Raw genomic sequence first — 24,349 nt, 5'->3', positions numbered from 1 at the left:
AACCAAAAGGTGTCCTGATTGGACAACTACTGGCTGTTTGAATGCCTTGGTGGGCTTGGGCTTGCTTCCAGGCTGGATTTTTGATAAGAAGTTGACTCCTGCAGACATTTCTTCAGATCAGTGTTGGAGCCAAGAATCCCCCGTAGAAGAACAGCTGGCTGAAGATCCAAAGAAGACTCCTGAAGAGGCCTGGCATCCATTCCTGCGTCTGGCCCAGTGAAGCTCTGTTGGACTACCTGATCTTTGAAGGCCCTGTTTGGTGCTTCAATCCCTGGGCTGGTGCGACCAACCAGTCTTGGTGTGTTCTTAAGAATCCTGCCGTCCTGAGCCTTTGAAAGTGTCCCTGAACCAGCAGGTGGACTGTCCAGCTCTCCAGTGGGCTACATCTCTAGAATCATTGCCATTTTGCGTTTACACCCAGAACTTTGGTGGTCTCCAGCTTATGGTATAAGTCGCCTTCCTGACAAATTTCAGCTTCACAGCCTCAAGGGATCCTGTCATGGAAGGACGTTTACAACTGCGACTGGAAGGACCTGCCATCGTCCTGTGAAGTTTCGAGAAGAGGGCTGCATCAGTGAATCTTGCAGTTCTCCATCGCCAAGGGTTGCACCCTGCTCCTGGACCCGTCCGGGAAGAATCCTTGCACCTGCAGCTCCAGGGCACCTCTGACCCGAACCAACAGCAGTAAATCCAACCTCCAGCGATCCCCAGTCCCCTAAGATCCCGAAAGTGGACCTGGGGGGACACACAGTACTTATTCTTGCCTTTGGGGCTCAAAAGCATTGAATCACGCTTCCAGGAGCTTCCTGAGACAGTAATTCAGCATCAGGTTGATGAGCTGATGACTGAGTCCAATGCGTAGTGCAGTCCAAGCAGCAACGGCACGTGGCATGAAGCGGCTTGCAAAACAAAAGAGTTGATGGCTGGAAGTTTTAGAATAAATCTTGACCTCTGGCATTGCTCTGGGCAACCCTCCAGACCATCGTTCTTCTCCTGCCAAGCCATTACAAAAGGGGAAAAACCATATGCAAATCAGGCTTGGTCCCACCCCCAAAGGGGTAGTCCAGCCCGAACTGCTAGGTCACATCCCTTTTGCACGAGACCACAAGCATCCCCAGACATGTTTCAGCCTTGTTGGGCATCATCAGTGAGGAGTAGCTTGGGTCTCTAGGCCCAGCAGGCAAGGGACCCACGTCTGGGCCTACCCTTCCCACTCGGGGTGACAATAGCAAAACAAAAGAGTTGATGGCTGGAAGGTTTAGAATAAATCTTGACCTCTGGCATTGCTCTGGGCAACCCTCCAGACCATCGTTCTTCTCCTGCCAAGCCATTACAAAAGGGGAAAAACCATATGCAAATCAGGCTTGGTCCCACCCCCAAAGGGGTAGTCCAGCCCGAACTGCTAGGTCACATCCCTTTTGCACGAGACCACAAGCATCCCCAAACATGTTTCAGCCTTGTTGGGCGTCATCAGTGAGGAGTAGCTTGGGTCTCTAGGCCCAGCAGGCAAGGGACCCACGTCTGGGCATACCCTTCCCACTCGGGGTGACAATAGCAAAACAAAAGAGTTGATGGCTGGAAGGTTTAGAATAAATCTTGACCTCTGGCATTGCTCTGGGCAACCCTCCAGACCATCGTTTTTCTCCTGCCAAGCCATTACAAAAGGGGAAAAACCATATGCAAATCAGGCTTGGTCCCACCCCCAAAGGGGAAGTCCAGCCCGAACTGCTAGGTCACATCCCTTTTGAACGAGACCACAAGCATCCCCAGACTGAAGAGGCTTGCGACAGGCAGGCAATGTCCAGGTCTGTGAGGCTCACAAACTGTTCAATGTGGAAACGAGGACCCAGAGCTGTTCCTTAACTTCTAGGTTGTTGAGAGGCCCAATCCAGGACAAGGTGGGTCTTTCTGGTCTGCACTCCCATTCCCGGGTGCTTGTCTGGCAGCTAGTGGGTATCCTCCACCTCAGATGAAGAGCCTGGTTCCATTGCTGCCAGCAGAAAAGCCTTGGTCCAGCAGCAGGCACCCCTCACTGTTCCTTGGGGAGGGATAGGGGACAGAGCTCTCCTCTGCCTTGGATTCCTTCTGTCCCAACCTCTATGGCTGACTACTTTGGAATGGACTTCTTTCCCAACAGAGTTCAAAAATGTATCCTTTTGAATGTGGGTGCCTCTCTCCTTTTAAAGGCCAAATGTCACAGCGGTTTGGTCCAAAGCAAGCCTGCTATAAAAGCGTCCAATCCCCGTCCTTGTATCAAATGCCCTTTGCCTTATGACATCCCTCACAGAATACCTTGCTTGTAGGGAAAGGAGAACCCTTAACCGCTAGATGTTGTCACCCTTCACTGGCATACCTTTCCACTGGCTGCTGTAATCTTTTCCTCCCTGCTCTGCTTCCCATGGCTCTGGCTCCTACTGGACTCCAGTGATCATCACCTTGGTGTGAGGGAGGCATTTGTAATGTCCGTGCCTTCCTTTGAAGCACGGTTCCCGGGGGAACTCCAGGGGGAAGTTGCTAAGCTCTGGTTGAAAGGTGTTACCCTTCCTGCTGGAGAATCAAAGGGGCTGCAGCCTGGCTATTGTTCCACATATTCTGATACGCTGTCACTCTCGTAAGTCCCTGCGCACTCCACTCACGTGTCTTTTTCGCATTCCCTGCATTCAGTGCAGGAAATGGAGAAAAAAAATGACTCTAAGAACCATCTTCTCCTTGGGGGTTGGGGTGGTTGGGGCCATAGGGCGTGGCTGCACGCTAGCTCATGCAATACAGGATCTCTTCATGGCACTCAAGCCTGGCGATTTGCATAAAAGCAAAGAGCATTTTGGGAATACCCACAATTTTAAAGCGTAAGAAACTCTTTTGAGCAAGGAATGGAAGTTGGGGCTCTGCCCTTTTCATTGGTCAAAAAATGCAAGACCTATATACCAATGTGTACAGCTTCTGAACAGGATGGGAGGCTTTGGCTGTTTCTGCGCGCAGTCTCACATGCCGAGTTTTCTGAAGTGTGGGCTGCTGTTGTGTGTGAGACACGGCTTGGGAACGTATCTGTGAATTCTCGGGGGTAAAGCATCAGTCTTGTCCTGGCCCAATCCCTACGCGGCCTGCTTTCTCTATTCCAGGTTTACACTTATAGCTGTTTCCCAGGTACAAATTGTGAGTTTTACATCTCCTCTCATGCACTTTATATGAAACTGAATGTTTTTGCGATTGCTGCTTGGCTCATTCAAATGATCTGACGTGCTTCATGTGATCCGCATCTTTATTCGCAGGTGGCGTGGATGCCCAGACCTCCGCGCTGAGTTACTTTGTGACTCCGTGCCTAGGAACCGCCATCTCCATCATCTGCTACCTGATACTGCCGCACCTGGTGAGCCTGGGTCCTATGCTTTACGGAGGGGGGTGTCAGTTTCTTATGTGTTTTGGGAATTTACATAGCACCAATGCTTTAAATTGGGGGGAGGGGGAGTGCAGCTACCCACCCAGCTAGATGTAAGCAAGCCATGGCTCGCTCTGTGCTGCGGTCCTGCACGGACTATTCGACCAAATTGCATTACTCTCATACTGTGTTCCTCGCTATTTGTGTAGTTCCCTGCAGGCACGTGAAACAATGAGCCGGTAGGTGTATCGGTTGGCTTCATACCTATAGCCTGATTCATGGAATTATCTGCGCGTAAAACACAGATTTGCGCGCCATTCTGCCCGAAAATCCCCATACCTCAAACAGGGATTATCAGGCAGAATGGCGCGCAAATCTGCGTTTTACGGCAGATAATTCCATGAATCAGGCTGCTAGTCTTTTGTTGTAAATTCCAACACTTTTGTAGACCAGGGCAGTGCTGATGACAGATATCCCTTGTGCTGCACCCCGATTTGATCTTGAGAAAGCTTTCTGAACAAGGAGTGCGTCAGTTGTACGAGACACGCCGACCAAACACAACTTTAACTGGAAGGAAAAGGTCAATTCAATGAACCTACCATCGCATATAATATAAATGTAATCCGCTGCCTGGAGGAACGTCCGCTTGATTGGCAACTATAGCTGGGGTTTACACTTCCTGCCAACAATGTAAACTTCCGTCCATCATAAAATAAAATTGTAGCAAGATTTAAAGGGATGGTCTAGTAAAAATGTTTATTTAAAAAAATAGATAGGCAACATAAAAATAAATACTAGCATTCTCCGTTTTAAAACTTCCTATGTAAAATTTTGAGCTATTCAAGCTCAAAATTCGCAAAAGCAAGCACATGGGCGCATCCATTTTGTGAAATGGAGGCCCTCCTGTGCTGGCTTTTGCTTTTGCGGCACTAATGAAGGAAAAGCCAGCCAGCTGTAGTAAACAAAGGCTACCGCTGGGTGGCTTTCCCTTCATTAGTGCTGTAGGCGGAGGACGGGGACCGGAGACCAGAGCAGGAAAGCTGCAGCTGAATCTCGGTAAGTGCTATTTTTTTTTTTTTTTTTAAATAAGCACTAGCTGCGTTTTTTTTTCTAAGTTTTCCGGGCTGGAGGAGCCCGGAAAACTTAGAAATAAAACCACAGCTTTAAAAACGTTGTATATATGTTTGCGGTCGCTTTTGAAGCGACCGCAAACATAAATACAACGTTAATGTGTTGGAAAACGCTGCGGTTTTTCTTTCCAAGTTTCTCAGGCTCCTCCGGCTCGAAGGAGCCTGAGAAACTTGGAAAGAAAAACCGCAGCGTTTTCCAACACAACCGCGTGTGTTTCTGCCTGCTGTGGCTATCACTTTGGGTCTCCGGTGCTCCAGCACCGGAGATCCAAAGTGAAAGCCACAACAGGCAGAAACACACGTGGTTATGTTTACATGCCGCGTAGTGTTTCTACCTGCAGCTGATTTCCCATTTGGGGCTCTCGGGCTCCCCGTGGGGATCCCGAGAGCCCCAAATGGGAAAGCAGATTCAGGTAGAAACAACACAGTTGTTTTCCGCAATGCCGCGTTATTTCTGCCTGAATCTGCTTTCCCATTTGGGGGTCTCGGGCTCCCCGCGGGGAGCCCGAGAACCCCAAATGGGAAAGCAGATTCAGGCAGAAACAACGCGGTTGTTTTCCGCAATGCCGCGTTGTTTCTGCCTGAATCTGCTTTACCATTTGGGGCTCTCGGGCTCCCAATGGTAAAGCAGATTCAGGCAGAAACAACGCGGTTGTGTTGGAAAACGCTGCGGTTTTTCTTTCCGAGTTTCTCAGGCTCCTCTGAGCCGGAGGAGCCTGAGAAACTTGGAAAGAAAAACCGCAGCGTTTTCCAACACAATAACGTTGTATTTATGTTTGCGGTCGCTTCAAAAGCGACCGCAAACATAAATACAACGTTTTTAAAGCTGCGGTTTTATTTCTAAGTTTTCCGGGCTCCTCCAGCCCGGAAAACTTAGAAAAAAAACCGCAGCTAGTGCTTATTTTTTTTAAAAAAAATAAATAGCACTTACCGAGATTCAGCTGCAGCTTTCCTGCTCTGGTCTCCGGTCCCCGTCCTCCGCCTACAGCACTAATGAAGGGAAAGCCACCCAGCGGTAGCCTTTGTTTACTACAGCTGGCTGGCTTTTCCTTCATTAGTGCCGCAAAAGCCAGCACAGGAGGGCCTCCATTTCACAAAATGGATGCGCCCATGTGCTTGCTTTTGCGAATTTTGAGCTTGAATAGCTCAAACTTTTACATAGGAAGTTTTAAAACGGAGAATGCTAGTATTTTTTTTTATGTTGCCTATTTTTTAAATAACATTTTTTACTAGAACATCCCTTTAACAAAATGAGACTTCCGTTCTCTGCATTTGCACTCTTTGCGAGGCAGATTACACCGGATTAGATTTAGAGGTGCTTGTTTGCATTACTGTAATATACTGAAAACATTATGCGCTGCCATAGCAACAGCACGTGCCTGGAAGAAAGGATTTTGCGCAATACACACTATATTCCTTTTAACGGGTGTGAGTCCTGTTTACCAAGTTGTACGTTGCCACTGAACGTTTTGTACAGGACAGAGGCTGGCCCAGGCTTGATGTGCCTGCATGTTTGCCTCTAATTGTGTTGTGTCGGGTGGGGCTGGAAGGAGGCATGACGGGTACGCAGCCGGGGTGGAGAAGGAGAAGCACAGCTTTATAACAGCAAATACAGCCGGAGGTTAGAACTTAGTCTTTCATTTTAGTACAGTTTAAGTAAATATTTTCATTTTCACCTCACCACATACTTAAGCAACGGTACTCTCCTTCAGCTTGGCAAAATCCTGGCACTCAACATTGCACAAAATGAGAGAAGTCCAGCTTCTGAGGGCTAGTTGGGATCTTTAGGGGAGGCAAACTCATTGTACTACAAGTCGGCGGCAGGCATGAGGACTAGGAGCTGTGTCCAGTCTCCTGGCTCTGATAGTGGGCCAGGCTGTTAGTATGGGCAGAGGCAAATATTTAAAACAACCTGTCTGTAGCATACAGGGCCATCCTTAGGCAGCGCGGGCCAGGCGACCGTCCGGGGCGCCATTAGCCCCCCAGGGCACCTGCTCGGGGTAGCCTTTCAAGGGCTACAACCTGAGCTGGAGTGGTGGGAGAAGTGTCCTTTTAAAATTAAATGCAATCGTGGGAGCGGACACATTTAACAACAATAGGGTGCTGGCACCCTATTGAGATCAGCGCCCTATTACAGTGATTAGCTCCCTGCTCCGGCGCGGGAGTGGGGAGATAATCATCTTAATAGGATGCCGTAGCACCCTTTTGTTGTTAAATGCACCCGTGACCTTCTCCCACCAACAAAAAGAAATATTTGACGCCTCCAACCTCGGCCCCCATTTTAGCAGGGGCGCGGATTCTCTCACCCATATTCCCCCCCATTCCCTTCATGTTAAGTTTCCCATCCCTTTCCCACCCCCACATACCTTTTCCACGCTGCCGCTCCTTTCCTTCCTGGCCGCCATGGAAATGAAGAGGGGCTTCGTTTGGCGCGTGCCTTCCTGATCCATGGTGGCCATCTTTAGAAAGTATTTTCTTTCAATGAACAGGACGCATGGGGCGTCCCGTTCATTGGAAAGAAAACACATTGTTCTTAGCACCCCGGGTTACCGGATTGGCAACCCGGTGTGCTAATAGCAATAATCACCCGTTCCAGCCAACAGAACGGGTGATTATTGTTGTATTAATGTGGCAGCAGCATCAAACATTCCACCATTAACCTAGCAGCAGCAGCAAACGTACAGAGAACAAAAGCCTGCCCCTACCCCCCAGGATGAAGCCAACGCCTCAGATCTGGGGTGCTAGATGCGTCTAAGCAGAAAGAGTACTAGCTATGTAGCCTCCTGGGTTCAGTGGAACAGGGTTGGCTCTGCCACTTCTATGGCAGTGGGGACAACATAACACATTTTTCCATAGCGAACGTGTATACAATCCGCCAAACAGAGTTATACTAAACTTCAACAAGAAGTTGGTAGGCAGGTTCGCTAGGTCAGGGGTATGGCCCAGGCACAGTGTTCTCGAAGCATGCCTGTACACCATGGCAAATGGGTACAGTTCCTATTTGCACTGTGCCCTTTGCCTACCATGTCCCAGGCACAATGAACCTGTCAGCTGTTCTCCATGGACAAAACTGTAGGTGATGTCGTGCCCAGCAGACATGTTTGGCGTGTGTACTGTTCCCAAGGAGATGTCCTATATCGACAGGTATTTTTTGTATTTGCACAGTATCCAGAGCAAAGCTGGAGACCATGTTGGGGGCGTAGAATGTGTCCGGCAGTCACTAATGGAATGGCTTCTGCCCTGAGCACAGTTAACATACCGAGTGTGCGCGATGAGTATGGCCAGTGGGCACTTTTGGTTTGGCATGGCTGAAGGATTTGTCAATCTCCCCGGCGCAGTGCCCACTTGGCATGCCGCAAGTCCTGCCATGTGGTCATGGTTGGCATGTGCACTGCACAAAGTGCATGTCAAAAAGCCAAGTCCCACGCTCAGTGGGTATTGTTCATATTTGTACTGAACTTGGGGCGTAGCCAAATGCCATACTCCAAGCAGTTTCCTCAAGGCATGGATGCAGGCTATGTCGATTGGGCAATTCAGGGAATTTGACTCTGCCAAGGCCAGGGCATGACTGAAGGCCACCCTCTGGGCACATTGACGTCTACGCTGGACACATGTTGTTAGAGTGTATCATTAAAAAACAAAATGATTGACCTTAACAACTAAGTACAGTTATGGTTAACCTTCTGTATATAAAAAAAAACGTAGACATTCACTGGCATGGTTTTAAAGGGACGATAAGCTATTAAAACACTGATATTACCAGTTCTGGTCACCAACCTGCCGCCAAGCACTGCTCGTCAATTTGCAAAACCAGAGCTAGCCTTATGGGTAGACCTCTTAGCCAGCAGTCTGTAGAAATTATGCAGCAATTCGTCCAAGAACAAAACACACGGGTTAGCTCACTTACACACCTGCAAAAGGAAAGCCTGCAACTGCCTACTGCAGGAGAAGTTGTAGAGCTAATGCAAGGCTATAACACCACAGTTGGTAACAGTATCGAAAGCTCAGCTCCTCAAAACAAACAATAAACGTGACCACTGCACAGCGGTATGCAGAGCAGGCGAGAGATGTCTATGGAAGCAACCCAACATTTGCCCTAAAACACAGTCCCCGAAGGGCAAACCAGCACTGGGCGAAAAAACAAGGAACCATTGGATAGACCATTCCACAAGCAAAGAAAGCAAACATCACTGAACAAATGATGTGCTGAGGCCATTGACCCACAGAATTCCTAAATATGCAATGAAGTAAAAAATCCCGATCTATGATGCTTCCCAGCAGGCCGATTTCACCGAAGCCTGGTTCCCTGGGCACGGTTCCGGCACTGCGGGGAAACATCATTTCCTCCAAGCGCCCCCCTTCTCTGCCCTCTCCCAATCCGGAGGACACCCTAGCAACCTCGCTCTCACCCCCGCCCTCCTCCACCCATTCCCTCTCATGCGTTCCGTGGGGGCCACACCCGGACGCCCCAATGAAGACCTTCATACACAGAGACACTCACCCCACACACATACTACACAAATATGCGCACACACATACTCATACCTCTACTCCTCCAAGCCCCCTCCTTACCTCACAGTGCTCCGCCACCTGTCTGCCGCCACTTCCTGTACACGCAGGAAGTGCGTGCGTTGTTCCCTGACAGGCGCCATTCGGGACATCATTTCGACGAAAGTGGCCCATAGCACCAATTCAATACGCTTGTTATTCTACCTCCACAGTGGTAATAATAACGACAACACCAGGTTTTGATACATCACCTCATGCAGGATTCCTCATTTTATGCACTGTCCTAATAGTTTGTTATACTTACTCAACGTAATGGTATTCAATACACGGACCTCGTATGCATGAGGGGCTGTTGCACGCCTGGCTGGATGTGTGACGTGCAGCCAGAGGCCAGCCTTTGACACGCGAGCTATCCCCCCGAAACCATGGTCTCATTTATAGACATTCTAAGTGTCTTCAAGGCAACAACACAAAACATGTAAAGGAATCTCTGCACAGTCCTGTTTCTGACGATCCAGGGGTAGCGTGAAGGAAGGATCTCACAGCGCTGTGTAATGTAGATGCCCACGTACTTCATGTAACTGGTGCACCTAGCGCCCTGAGTCCTGAAGGCTTGTGCACGCTATACAAATGAAGAAATAAATAAATAAAAATAAAGCAGGGCCTCAGGCAGCCACTTCAGGCCTCCAATCGGCATCCATCAAACCACTAGTTTAAGAATTCAGTTCCGATTCCAGCCTCGCCCACTGCGTACAAATGAATGTTGGCAGTTGGCAGTCTGCATGGGGCACTAATATCACATGGGTAATCATTTACAGGCAGAGACTATGCATTTCATGGATTTGCCAATGGTAAATTCGCCAAAGTCTGGATTATGAGTGGTGGGAAGGGGGTGTTAGTTTCCATTCATGGGGTCCATAGGACTGCATTCGAGTTTTGGGGTATTTGCCGCAGTCAGTAATTCCTTCCCTCTGCCTCCAAACTTGGAATAGGGCGGTGTAGTAAAAGTGGCACTAATTCTGTTGCCACCACATGTTCTGCTGCACCCCAATGCTCATGAGGAAGGCCTACGTCCCTGCCAGGAAATAATGATCCAGGCGGAATCAGAATGGCACACATTGGGCCTCATTACGAGTCAGGCGGTAACCGTGCCTGAAATTCCGGCAGGTTATCGCCGGACCCGTATTACCATTCCGCCTCCGTGATTCCCAGAATTACCAGGGCATTACGACCGAGGTGACCCGGGAATTCTGGAGGCGGAATTCGGTAAATCCCCATTCCCTTTGAGCCCTATAGGACGCAATGGGAATGGGTGGCGGCGGGTTTACAGCCACCGTTATTTCCAGACCGGGTGACTCGTAATGAGGCCCATTATGTTTTTGAGTGCATTCTAGACTCCAAATAAAATAATGTAAAAATTATGGGGGGAAAATGTACCCCAGCTCTTAAAATCATGCACAGTAAAACCAAACTAAGCGCATGGCTGTCTGCTCAGTATTCTGGCGCTGCCCACAACAATAGTACATCACCAAAATGCTTACAATTCTCCCCTGAACAAGAGTCCCAGTAACAATCCCGGACGCAGCGAGGTAAGGATGAGGGTCAGCATACCTTTAGGCACAGAGGGCTAGGGATCCATATCTGGACTTCCCTCTTTCAATTTTGGGAGAAACCCTGCATTTCAGCACTTTCCAGAAATTTGAGAACCCTACTAGTGAAGTAGAACAAGGCCGAGCTAGTGTCTGTGGTTGCTCTTTGTGCAATTTTTGAAAGGATAATTGCCTAGCATTTCAGTGGTGTCCAGTGCTGTACTGTCCTTGTGGGTGGTACCAAACAGAAATGCAGATTCATACTTCTCCCCTATTACGGTGATTGTAGACCCTCCTGCGTGGCATCACTCCATTGAACAGTTTATTTGGCCTTGTTTTTTCTCGGTAGAAGACCTCTGACACTTTTGGAATACCTAGAAATGGGATGAAGATGCACATTTATGGGTGTTACAAATGGCCAATTGCGCGTGGCGGGTGTAATGTCAAATGCATGTAGCAGTATAGCACCAGTTGTCTTGAAGTTAAAAGTTAGATCCAGGGAGCAGTCCGTGTTAAACTAAGAAGGATCTCCTTTGCTGCAAGCAGAAGTTAAATAGTTCATAGCCCCCGGCTCTTTTGATCCCAGCATAGGGTAAGCAGTGCAGCCATGTTTCAAATGTGATTGCTCTGGTATGAACAAGCTAAAGCATTGATATCACACTCTCAAGATAAGAAAATGGTCTCAAAATGTGTGGATGCCCCAATAACAAGTCCAAAAAGATGCCAGGAATAAATTAGGTGATTACCCTGCTTTCTGATCTGATTCCTCTTTCCATCCCTGCAGGAGTTCGCCCGCTATCACATGAACAAGACACCAGAGAAGAGCTATGAGATGGAGACCAAGGCTGAGCTCCTGCAGAAAGGTAGGTATCTCATAGGCATGACCTTTGTAACCTTGTTATCATTATTATTATTAATTTCTTATAATGCGCAACACGCCCTGGGGTATCAGTGCGCAAATCAGGTCCTTCAGTGCAAACAACGGCTTGCACACACCCAAAGTACACTGGCCACCAAAAACACGCTGCCAACTCTTTGAGTTACCCCTATGAAGTTTTAAAAACAATGTCCTCCTCATAGAGCACACTGCGTGGTACCACACCGCTCTCCATAGCTGTACACATATACCCCTATAGGACATGCTTCTATAGTTTGGGATTCAAATTCGAAGCCATTGATCATAATGAATGAGATCTCTTTATTTGGTTTCTTCTGCGGTTTATACATAAATTCGACTGATTTGGATTGATTTCCATTAACTGACATATTACCATGACTTGTCATGACCTTGCCATTTAGCCTGAGCCTGAGGTGGACTTAGTGTCTCAGGATTAGGATATGTAGCAGGATTCTGGATCTTTATGTTGCCAGTCATAAAGAAGTACTTAAAATCATTGAAGCTAAAATCGAGGGGTGGATAAGGCTACCTATTTCATTGATACATAGGCTAGGCCTGTTAAAAATTGAACTTCTGTTGTTCATTGACGCATAATCATATGCTTCTAATGGGTTCCTTCCTGCCACGGATTCCTCATCTATGATATCCATATCCCAGTGCAGCTTTTCTCTGGAAACGTTTCCGCCGCCAGAGGGCGCAGCATCAGTCCCGTCCGACGCCTCTATGTGCCTGCCCCGGAAATTACGCTGAGGCCAGTATCAGTAGCAGCACAGCACCTACTGACGTCAGTTCATTTTTTCCACGCACTCTGTTCGCTTATCGGAAACATGCGCGTAGAGCTTTTTTAAGTAATTCGCCATGCCGACTCCATCGAAGGCCCCCGCTTTCAAGCCATTCACAGATTGCAGTAAGCAGATGTCTGTCTCTGATCTGCATTTGCTTGTACTGTCTGGGTGAAGACCACAACACCCAGCACAAAGGACAGTGTCAGTCGATGCACTCAAAGGCCCTTAGGGAGTGGGCTGCAAAATTGTTCACCTTCATCCACAAGGAGGAGGTTCTGTGGTCTTGTTTGAGGTCACTCTCTCTGAGTGATTCTTCTCACTGGCACTCTTCTTCTTCCTTGTAGAAAAAGAGCTCCCAATTCAATCCTCCACCAAGGTGTAATGGGAACGTTCTCACCCGAAGGTGCTTGACATCTTCGCCAAGGCACCAACGCCTCCGTTCCTGGCACCTGTGGCGCAGGCAAGGGCACCGCTGGCTTCGGCCAGGGTGCTGATGGGTCCCACTGCGTCTTCCGCAACCGGCAGGGTATCCTCAAGCGACCACTCCCACACGCCTATAAGCATCTGCCTGGTCCAAACAGAAGGCAAGACCGATCAGTAGCGTCAGAGCCATTGACTCCACGACTCCGTAGGAAAACGTTCCACTTCCCAGACACGCTTTTATGTGGAAAATGTATGACATTTACGACGAGGAAGGCGACCAGTCCTGGTTTGGTTGGGACCCATGGGTTCTAGGAAAGAGACAGTTCTCCTAGGAGTTCTATGGGCGTGACAACATGCTGTCCCTGGCAGTTGCCTGCAAGGGGCCAGCGGTCTGGACACTTCCCCAGAGTCTGACCTTCTGCCAGCACCAACACGAGGTAAACCTCAAGCTCCTTTTCAGCGCCTGATGGCAAAGGTGGTTGATATCCTGGGTCTCTTGGTACCATCCAGGTCCAGAGTGCAATACAAACTCTGCAACATTCTGGACCATGCTCCAAAGAAAGAGACGCTGCTACCCTTCAACGTGGAGGTCCCAGTGTTGGAAGTGTGGATGAAACCTGCCTCTGTTGCCCCAGTGGACAGGGATCTGGTGAAGAAGCACCGTCCTGCACCTTTGAATCCACCTTTCCTCCCCACCCACACATCCCCTGAAAACCTGGTGGTACAGGCCACAACGGCGAGCCTGAAGACCTCTACTTTTCTCTCCCTTCACAGGACAGGGAAAGCAAAAAGCTGGACTTGTGGGGCAAGAAGGTTTTTGCTCCAGGCAGTTTGGCACTGCGAGCCGTGAATGCCTCTTGTGCCATGGCAAAGTTCTCCTTTGGCCTCTGGTGGGCTGTAGCCGTTGCCGCAGAGCATGTCCCAGATACCAGGATGAGGGATGGGTTTCTGTCCCTCGTCTCAGACGGCATGGAGGTGGCACAGCAGTTACTGCAATCTAGCCTAGACACGGCGGACTGCATGGGCAGGTCCATGGCCACTAGCACAATGGTCAGACGCGATTCCTTGCTAAGGAGTTCGCGTTTGCAGCCGACGTCCAGTTGAGGCTTCTAGATATACCTTTTAATAAACAGAACTTATTTGGAGCTAAGGTTGACAACGCCCTCCAGAAAGTCCAGTCGTCTAAGGTGACTGCCAAGCGCCCTTTGACTCGCGGTCCAGCAACCCACTACGTAATCCTTGTCACGGAGAAGGGCTTTTCGCCCTTTTCCCAAATTTACCCAGAGGGTCAGTAGACAACATGTCCTGGAAAAGGGCCAAGGCAGACACTTCCCAAGGGGCAGCGGGAGAAGCTTGCAGCAAGGGTCTATCGCAGCAGCGGCTGTCCCATCGGTTCCCCAGTACATGCACTCTCTTGCACAGTTTGGGCTTTTCCCTGAACTTCAAAAAAGTCTCAGGTTCTGTCATCCCAGTCCTTCCAGTTTACCGGGGACACTCACCTGGGAAGGGCTTTCGAGCCGAGGATCAAGTGGCAAACATTTACTGCATGATCAATGTTCTCCAATCACAGACACAAGTCTGAGTCTCGGTCGTCCTGGCCTTCTGGGCCACATGGCGTCCATCATCCTAGTGGTGCCGGAGGCCAAGCTGCGCATGATATCACTGTCACAAAATTCCCCCCGTCTCACCTGAGATCTCTCCTTGTACTATTCCTTGGGGAAAATCTTGCGCACAGATCGGGTTTTGTACAAGCCCGCCCAAGTCTCTTCTGACTCCAGCGTGCGTTCAGCATTCCAGGATACTCGGATGTTCAGTGTTAGTAAAGATTTCTTAATTGTGGGTAATTTTCCTTCCATGTGGCAACCCCTAAACTTTTTGCTGTTGTTTTCACCATGATCTAGACTGCCAGAGAAGTGCAGCCTTCTGCCGCACTCCTCTGGGCTTTCGCTCCATTCTTACGGGGAAACTGACAGGCCCTTAAGACAGTCAGTACCGGGAAACGCTGTTTTCCGTAGTTTCTTTATCATGTTGCAGCTTTCGTGCAACATGACACAAGAGGGCACTGTAAGCTAAGTTACTGCTCTCTTGGGTCTCTAGTCTTCTACAGGCCCTAGATACTCTTTTTGGATTGTAAATGATCGGTGCAAGTGAATCACGGACGAGAATGGTGGCAGCGATCGTTTCTTGTGTTTTTGAGCTCCTTTTGGCATTTTAAGCGCGTTTCTCGCGCTTAGCCCAAAATGGTGGCCTAGCTCCCAAAATGGCCAGACCACGAGGCTCCTTTGTCCTGTCCGCTGACCGTCTTGCCCCCTTCACCTTCCCCAGGTCGAGCCGACCCGGGGCCTTCCTTATTTGGGCATGTACTTTCCCGCAAAACACAGATGCTTTTGCAGGCTTCTACAGGCCTTGTGTGTGCCTCCAGGATGTGGGCTGGGATGTCTGGTCCCAATACACATCCTGAGTGCCAGGGAGTCTAGTGTGGTATGAATGTCTGGAACCACCGTGGTCCGTGATAGGTCCACGTATGGTGTGAGTGTTTGATGAGCGGATCTCCCATTGGGTCCCCTCCGTTTTGGCGGGAAGGGAACCGTGGATAAGAGGGGGCTGGAAACGCCACCACCATGTCGATCTCCTGAGTTCTCACGAACAAAGGAATACAGGAGCCAAGTATCCTGCAACCACGAGGCTGAACCAAGGAATCGCTGGTGACCCACTGAAGGACTGCTCCTCTGCACTGCTGTCGCTTTGTGAAACCCTTTCTACCTCTGATCGAACCAGAAGGCCTGTACTGATACTTCGACCCTTGGAATAGCGGGAACAGCTATTCTAGGCATCTTCACCATCTCCTGCACGTAAGCCTTCGGAAGTGTCTCTAGGCCATCCAGCAGACTGACCAGCCTACCCAGGAGTCTTGCTCTGTAACCTCCGCCAGGTTGTGTTGTATTTCGAGTCCGTGTCACTCTCACACGATTCGTACACTTGGCATTCCCAGGTCTGATGTGAGTAGTGTACATTTGGCTGAGATACACACGGCCGCTCCGTTGCCCTGCTGTGGTAACAAACTGTGCGGGTTCACTTTGTTTGGGACATCTTTAACTCAACTCTGCTGCTCAGAATCTACACGACGACGAGACGTCCTCTGCTCCCCTGAACCTGCCAGCACTGAAACTGACGCGGAGAAGCCTGGGTCTGCTTGCATCGGGGACTGGTGAGTAGCATAGCTAGGAACTGGTCGCCCTCCTGCAGGAGCCCATAACTTTTCCCCGCTGTGTCAAACAGCACCCCTTTCCGTACTCGCGCTCTGCTTCTGCCCACAGTGGAGGCTGCGCTTGAGTCGCGGAACTCTGTTCTTCTTCATTTGTGCACCAAACTGAACTGCCTGATTCCCTCGAAGAGACTCCCCTTTTTGCCCGTTGGCACCAGCGTGTGCAGGTACTTTTGAGCACAAGGCTCCACTCTTCGTAGGGCTTGGACTTCTTTTTAGTTAGGTGCCTCTGAAGGCGGACTGGGTCTAATTATTATTTGCACTGCCTGTTTTCCTCCCCCTCTAGGTGGACTACACATTTCGTGCATCTAACGCTTTAGGCTCGTTTGTATTTGTATATATATTGTATTGGTTTGGTATGTGTTGGTTTACTAGAGTTTTATTGTGATTTCTCGCTACGGTCATTGTTGCAAAGGCCTTGGAATAAATGTGTATATATTTTTAATATAACACCTGTTTGGAGTAATTTGTAAGTGTCTTTGCTTTGTATGCTCATTGCGGGTTTCAGTCACCCTCACCCCTCTTGAGACCTAGTCTTGACCGCCGCGATCGCTACCCTGATTGGTCTGGCTTGTCCAGAGGTTACCCTGTTCCAAGTAATTAGGTTGGCCTTCTGAACCTCTGCGCCTCCAGGACAGAGTTCAGAAATCCGTCTTAACATTCAGGACGTCCAGGAAGCGAGGAAGCGTACACGAAAGAGGTACGCGGAATCCAGGAACAAGGTAGAGAGATGAAGGAGGAAGGTATGAAGAAATAGAGGATCTGGGAATCAGGGACAGAAGAACTGTTCAGCAACTACGAAGCACACGTCTAGTCACTACCAGCGATAGCGTTGAGACGCGCAGGGCCGCGGGGGTGTGGTCTATTTGTAGAATGAACTACGTCCGACGTGAAAGCTGGTGCAAGGCGTTTCATGTTAGACGGCCATGTTGGAAGTATCAATGAGTGCAAGCCCCGCTGCGATAAGGACCAGGAAGTCCAAAAGGGGCGCATTCTATGAGTCATGACAATCCCTTCAGTGACTTCGTTGCCAATGGTCGCAGTTCCCTGGCCACATGTTGGACCCTCTGGAGGTCTTGAGTCGGGTGGCTCAGGACCTAATGTGATGGGCCCGGGCAAGACAGTTTGCTGAAAGGCACGTTGATTCGGCAACGTTGGTCCCAGGTGACAGTAGTCACAGACGCATCTCTAACTGGTTGAGGTGCTCACTTGTCAGATCTTACGGTGAGCAAACTGTGGTCTCCCGCAGAGTCTTGCGAGCACATCAACTTGCTAGAGTTGAGAGCAATCATGCTGGCTCTGGTCGCTTTCCTCCCCTCTAAAACGAAACACTGTGCTGATCCTGACAGACAACACAGTGGCCATGCACTTCCTCAACGAATGAGGTGACTACCTCAACAAATAAGGTGGAGTGGGTTCCTTGCCTCTGGGCAGAGAAGCAATGAGATTGTGGTTCTGGGCTCTGGAGAACAGCCTCTCCCTGACGGTGGCTCATCTGGCCAGACAGGAGAACGTCGCAATATATGCATTGAGCAGACAGACCTCGGCCTCCCACGAGTGGGAGCTCTGTCACGAAGTTCTGGAGGCAATCTTCTCTCTTTGGGGGACTCCTCAAGTGGACCTCTTCGCTTCCAAGAAGTGCAAATTGTTCTGCTCCAGGAAATTTCCTTGGCAGGGAGCTTTGGGGGACACATTGATGGTCGAGTGGACTTTCAAAATCCTTTGCGTTCCTGCCGATTCCTGTCATCCCTGTGCTCCTCCGCAGACTATGTCTGTTCGGAACCATGCTGATCCTGATCGCCCCGGACTGGGCCCAAACAACGTGGTATCCGGAGTTGCTGGACATGTCCATCTGCCTTCTCTGGCGCCTTGCTCTCTCAGACGGTGGGGCAGGTCCTCCAGCCGAACCTCAGCAGCCTGAACCTTCATGCTTGGCTACTGAGAGGCTGACATACAAGGAGTGGGACTTTATCCTCGTGCGTCCCATTTATTCATTCAAAAGTAGGAATTATGAGACCGCACAGATGGACTGAATACGGTCAAGGCTTCCACAGTCAGAACCAGGCTAGAAAGGCGTCTTTTTTGTCTACTAAAGAATGATAAAGGGGCTCTCTGTTCCAAGGGCAGCAAAATACTTCCTCTGTCTTTGCACATGGCCACTATTCTTTTACTATGGGGCTTTTAGTACTATAGGAGGAAACTGCATGTTTGAAGCTCAGGTATTGTGTCTGGGACAGGTGCTCTGTTCTGTGATATCGTAGTTTTAAGTGCTCTAGATGCTACAGTTTGTTCCTATGGTCAGTAAAAGGCATATTTCTCCAGCATGGGGTCTGGCATGGATTCACATGCTCATGAATATTCCCTGTCATCAGGCTGGGAATCCTCGGTAAAAGAAAAAATCAGTTTCAATTTCATTTCTGAACTGTCTTTCTCCTAATAACCAATCACTGAGCTCTGGGTAGTCCTGCTCCCAGCCAATGACTGCCCTCTACCTAAGCCCCTCCTTAGGCAGCCATCTTCAGATTTTTACCACACGTTCAAGTGTTGGGAGAAGTCGTGCTTAGCTCTAACCTTGCTTTTTCTGCATTTTTGCTTTTTGGAAGAGTTTTACTCTATTTCTCGGTCAATCGAGCACCTGTGCTCCATCGATCAACCTTCTGATTAACAGGGACCTGTTTTTTTGATTTTTCAGCCCTTCAAAGGTGCATTTCGTCAAGTTTCTTCGTGGAGGCTTCAAGAAGATTCTTCTTCACGGCCTACACCGCGTGGATCATGGAGGACGAGAAGAAGGAATACCCCTCTCTTTTCAAGCTTTGTACTGACTGCGGTCTGCAGAATTTTTATATGGACGATAAACATTCCCAATGCCTTTACTGCAGGTACCCGACGCACAAGGAGGAAGATTGTGCATTTTGCCATGAACTCTCAACTCGTTCGATGAAGGATCGGCATAGACGGCTGAAGGAATGGCTACAGGCCAAGGCCTTTGCACTGGGTGGGTACCAGGAGCATGCCTCTCCCAGATCCGGGAATGCTGAGCGGGCTTCTAAGTGCTTTGAGGGCACCCCTCCCACTGGGGTCCAAGAAAAGGCTAAGCACTGCGAGTCCACTGCCACCGAGAGCGCCATTGCAGCGGACTCCTCAGCAGCCAGGGCACGTCTGACGTCTCCGGTGACTTCAGTCACCAGTCAGTGCTCAGGATCGTCATCCAAGAGGAAGTCAGACCATCTGGGCAAACTAAAAATTGGCCCTGGAGACGGCAATGGACTAACCTGCTGGAGAAGGCCAAGGGGGACGAGGCTCTGACCCCCGCCCCCTAAGGAGAAGGCCAAGCAGGACAAGGCGTCCAGGACGACCAAAGCCAAGCAGCACAAGGGACCAGCCCTGACCGCAAAGTCCCAGGTACACCCGACGAAGGCTCCGCCTTCCATCGAGAGGGTGGTGGCATCCCTCTCGAAGGCCACAGAGGCGGACCCGCAGGGTGCACCACCGAAGGCAAGAGCGTCCCTTCCTGCCAGGAGGGAGTCTTCTTTGCAGCCCATAGAGAAGAACCCAAAGAAGAAGAAGCCGTTCATCTCCCCGAGACCGTCCCCTCTGGATGCAAAGATGGGGGGTGCAGAGGTCCTCCAGGGCACGGATATCTTCTCAGAGGAGGAGCTCATCTACCTTCAGACCATTCAGGAGGAGGAGAACATCGGGATCAGGCCCTACGACGAGGACGGTGACAAGGGTACCATCGAAGAAGGCAATGGAGAGCCACAGGTCGACAAGGGCCTGGGCTCTCTTCCTGCGCCCCAGCTTCCTATTCCACCTCGGCCTCAGCTCCCCCCACCTCAGCTGCCGCCTAGAGACCTCTCTGTGGACATTCTCTCTACGCTACATACTCTGGTCTCCGAGATACAAATGAGGATGCCTATTGCACCTGCGCCCTTCCCCACGGCGCCGGTGACAACCGACCCTCTGGCTACGGGGGAACTGCCGGCCAATAAAATGAAGAGGTCACCCCCTCGCTGCCCTATTTCCCCCCCCCCCCCAGAGAGGGATGACACGGGCCCTGACACAACGACAACGGGAACAGACGATGACGGAGGGATAGGGAACCTCCCGTCGCAGCCTCCCAGATCCTCCCCGCCGGACGTGATAGGCTCATTCCATGCGATGAGCTCCAGAGCTCTTCCAGCTCGCTCCGGAGGAGAAGAAGAAGGAGGAGGTCTTCATGTACCAGCGCCGCGAGGCAAAGAGAAAGACCATCCTGTCAGTCCCACTCTCGGATGACATTTGGTATGAAGGCCTAGCTCTCAAGAAGAACCCTTGTACGACCCTGGTGAAGAGGGATCGCCTTGAGAAGAAGTACAGGGTGCCAGATTCTGCACCCAAGTGCTTGCGGCCCCAACCGTCACCGTACTCCGTGGTCTCGGCAGCGTCCAAGCAGAAGTCGTCAGGCGCTTCTTCCTCAGCAGCGTCCATGCCTCCGGACAGCGAGGGGAAGAAGTTAGATGCCATGAGACGACAGGTTATCTACTCTGCGGCGACGACCATCAATGCTGCCAACGCCCTCGCTATCGTAGCATGCTATGACCGGGAGCTGTGGTTCAAGATCGCTCCCATCCTGGACTTCCTCCCCGACGACAGGAGGTCGGAGGCATTGGAAATTCTGCAAGAAGGAGAGTTGGCATCGGACCACGCCATCACGGTGGCCACGGACATCGCCGACTCGGGGTTCCTCCAGATGGGCAACAGCGTTTGCCTTCGTCGTCGTGGCTGGCTCAAAGACACCAACCTTCAACAGGATGTCCAGACAAGGGTTTTGGACATGCTCTTTGATGGAGAAACTCTGTTCGGGAAGGCTATAGATGAGTCTCTACAGGCCATCAAGGCGGACACGGAGACGACACGTGCCCAAGGCACGCTACAGCAGCTACATCCATCCTTTCAATCCTCAGGAGGCAAGTCTCCCTGTTCTGCCAAGGGTTATGGCGGGAGTTCCTCTTCATACCGCCAACCCTCCTGCACCTCGGCCCAAGAGACGGCCGTTCCAAGGCTTTCAGAGGAGGACATCATCGTCGCTAGGGACCCCAATACGGCCCGTTGCCGTCCAAGCAGTAATGAACCAGCCGTGATGTCTGGCCCCAACCTGTGCACCCCGGTGGGAGGCTTCGAGCGCGTGGAAGACCATCTCAACCTACCGTTGGGTGCTGGACACTCTCGCACACAGACACACCCTGGAGTTTCAACGGAAGTATCCCCAGATACCACCAGTGGCCCGTCAGAAAACTACATCCCTCAGCTGCTGCTGGAGTTTCGTGCCATGCTAAAGAAAGGGGCGATAGAGCTCGTCCCAAAGCAGTTCCGGGGCTCTGGAGTGTACTCATGGTACTTCCTTGTGAGAAAGAAGACCAGAGGCTGGAGACCCATTCTCGACCTCCGACTACTGAACAAATACATCAAGTCCCAGAAGTTTTGAATGGTCACTCTTCAGCGTGTGCTCGGAAAGCTAGAAGAGGGGGACTTTCTGTCGTCGTTGGACCTGGAGGATGCGTACTTCCACATCCCAATTCAAAAGAGACACCGTAGGTTTCTTCGCTTCGTCGTTCAGGGGAAGCATTACCAATTCAAGGCCCTTCCCTTCGGATTGAAATCGGCGCCAAGGGTCTTCACCAAGTGCCTGGCGCCGGTTGCAGCGCATCTGCGACTGCAAGGGATCCACGTCTACCCTCACTTGGACGACTGGCTCATCCGGGCCAGTTCAAGGAGCATTGCCGTCGACCACACAGCGAGGACCGTCCGCCTGCTGACGGATCTGGATCAGTGAATTATGCAAAATCCTGCTTAACTCCATCGCAGGGAGCGCTATTCTGGGCTCTGGGCTCAACACAGTGTCATGACTAGTGTCACTTTCTGAGGAGAGAGTGGCAGCCATCCTGGGCAAGGTGCAACGGCTGCTCGCTCTGAAGATTGCCACGGTGAGGGCCATCAAGTCTCTGCTCGGCATGACGTAGTCATGCATTTACCTCATCCGGCTCTGCAGGCTACGGATGCGGCCACTGCAGGAGTTCCTCGACGCCTGTTGGATTCAAGTGTCAGGAAGCTTCCAGGACAAGATCGCTCTTGATACGTTGGTGGGGCGTGCGCTCTCATCTGATCAGAGGTGCGGATTTCCAGACCCCACCACATCAGGAGACGGTAACGACGGACACCTCCCTGGAGGGATCGGTAGCCCACATCGAAGGTCTTTGCGCCAGAGGCCTGTGGCTGCCGGAGGAAAAGACGGTGCACATGAACGTGCTGGAGCTACGGGCAGTGTTTGGGGCCCTCAAATTGTTCCTGCCGTCCCTCCAGGGCAAGGTGGTGCGGGTCTTTACCGAATATACCACCACAATGTTTTAGATCAGAAAGCAGGGCGACACCAGTGCCCCAGCGCTCTCCAGAGAAGCGCAGGACTTATGGCATTGGCCCGTCGCTCAGGGGCTGTTCCTCATCCCGTTTCATCTGGCAGGAGTCAAAAACACTGTCGCTGACTCTCTGAGCAGGGAACTTCGCTCGCGCCACGAGTGGGAGCTTCGGCAGGACCTAGTGGAGAATCTGTTCCGCGAATGGGTCAATACCCAGATCGACTTGTTTGCGATGGCGACAAACACCAAGTGCTGCAGGTTTCCCCAGCATGGGAGCATGGGGAACGCATTCTCATTCCCTTGGGAAGGTCTCTTTCTGTATGCGTTCCCTCCGTTGCCATTGTTACTTTGAGTCATCAATCTACTCAAACAGTGTCTGTGCCGGATGATTTTTGTCGCACCGGCGTGGCCGAGGCAGATCTGGAACCCGGACTTCTCAGCATGTCAACGGCACCACCAGTCAAGCTGCCAGTGGTCGCGGATCTTCTCGCTCGGGAAGGAGGCGCCATTCTTCACCACAATCCAGGGTCTCTGAACCTAAAGGCCTGGCTCCTGCAGTGCTAGAATTCGGTGGCTATGATCTCCCGGCAGACTGCAAGGAAGTTCTCGCCAAGGTTAGAGCATCGTCTACTTTGAAATGCTACAGACTTAAGTGGAAGAGATTTGCTATGTTGTTCCCAGAATATCGATCCACTGAGGGTCAAGGATCCTCAGGTACTTACATATTTGCTATTGTTGACCAAACCAGGACTGGCCCACGCCTCCATCAAGGTTCATTTGGCAGCTATCTCCCGCTGCACCAGATCCGCAGGACGACCATCCTTTTGGTCGTACCATTGGTCAAGGAATTCGTCAAAGGACTATTCCGCTCGTTCCTGCCAGTGAAGGCCCCGGCGCGGGAACCCAATGTGGTGCTTTACAGGCTCATGGGACCTCCATTCGAGCCTATGCCTTCTGTGCCACGTGGAAAACAGCGTTTCTCGTGGCCATCACCTCTGCACGATGAGTTGGTAAGATCCAGGCCCTCTCCTGTAAACCACCTTACTTGACTTTCCACAAGACGTGGGTGGTGCTGCAGACACACCCCTCCTTCATGCCCAAGGTGCCGTCTGACTTTCATCCAAACAAGCTCTTGGTGTTGCCTGTGTTTTTTCCGACGCCTTCCTCGCTGGCTGAAAGGATTTTGTACTCGCTGGATGTGGCTAGAGTGCTGAAGTTTTATGTGGCCGCACAAAGAATTACCGGAAAACCTCTCAGTCCTTTGTGAACTTTGGTCCTGTGAACCATGGAAAGGCCCTGTCCAAGGCTTCCATTTCCAGGTGGCTCTCCGGCTGTATCATCCACTGTCACTGGTTGATAAACCGACCGCTGCCTGGCCGTCCGAGAGCCCACTCTACCAGAGCGATCGCTGCTACAACGGTGTTCCTGTCTGTTGTGCCCCTGCAGGATATCTGCAGGGCTGCTACATGGAGGTCTGCGCACACCTTCACAAGATTCTACTGCGTCAACAGGGATTCCAGGGAGGAGTCCAGAGTCGGCCAAGCAGTGCTGCGCAACCTGTTCTCTTGAAGGTAAGCCTGGTGAGGAGGTAAGAGATGCTTATGTTGAGCCTTGCCACCCCCCCTTGGCTGGACTGTTATAGGTGCCAGCCAATGGAGGCTGCGTAAGAAAGCTATAGATGACTGGAGAAATAATCAGAAAACCTCTCAGAGGAGAGCAGCAGGCTCGTCATCTGTGTAGCGAGCACTGAGGAGGCTGACCAAGGAACCCTTATGCTCTCTCCACCAATGGGCTGTGGTGCTCCTTCTGTACAGTTACCTTTACTTTTCTTATACCGCAGCGGTATCGGCCCACTGGTCTGGGTGGGCCACTGATGTTTCTTTGCTCTATTTAGTTTACACAGAGCAGTGTAGAGTTTCATGTGCCCACCTGTGCACAAACACAATACACTTTTCCAGCATGCCAAATCTCAAGCCTGCCAC

The 24,349-nt window shown here is 50.8% G+C and overlaps 1 protein-coding gene across 6 annotated transcripts in view; it reads left to right on the top strand.

Annotated features, from left to right (window-relative positions):
• Nucleotides 1-24,349, top strand: part of SLC29A2 (solute carrier family 29 member 2) — a 119,596-nt gene that overhangs the window by 77,374 nt on the left and 17,873 nt on the right. For all 6 annotated transcript variants that reach the window (XM_069644912.1, XM_069644915.1, XM_069644911.1 and 3 more), the window contains 2 exons: nt 3,270-3,367; nt 11,389-11,467. In XM_069644912.1, the coding sequence (XP_069501013.1) occupies nt 3,270-3,367; nt 11,389-11,467 (177 nt within the window). The remainder of the gene's footprint in view (nt 1-3,269; nt 3,368-11,388; nt 11,468-24,349) is intronic.

This window comes from Ambystoma mexicanum, chromosome 2p (genome assembly GCF_040938575.1).
Source record: "Ambystoma mexicanum isolate Mex_15411 chromosome 2p, UKY_AmexF1_1, whole genome shotgun sequence".
Taxonomy (NCBI): domain Eukaryota; kingdom Metazoa; phylum Chordata; class Amphibia; order Caudata; family Ambystomatidae; genus Ambystoma; species Ambystoma mexicanum.
This window is presented reverse-complemented; position numbering and strand designations above follow the sequence as displayed.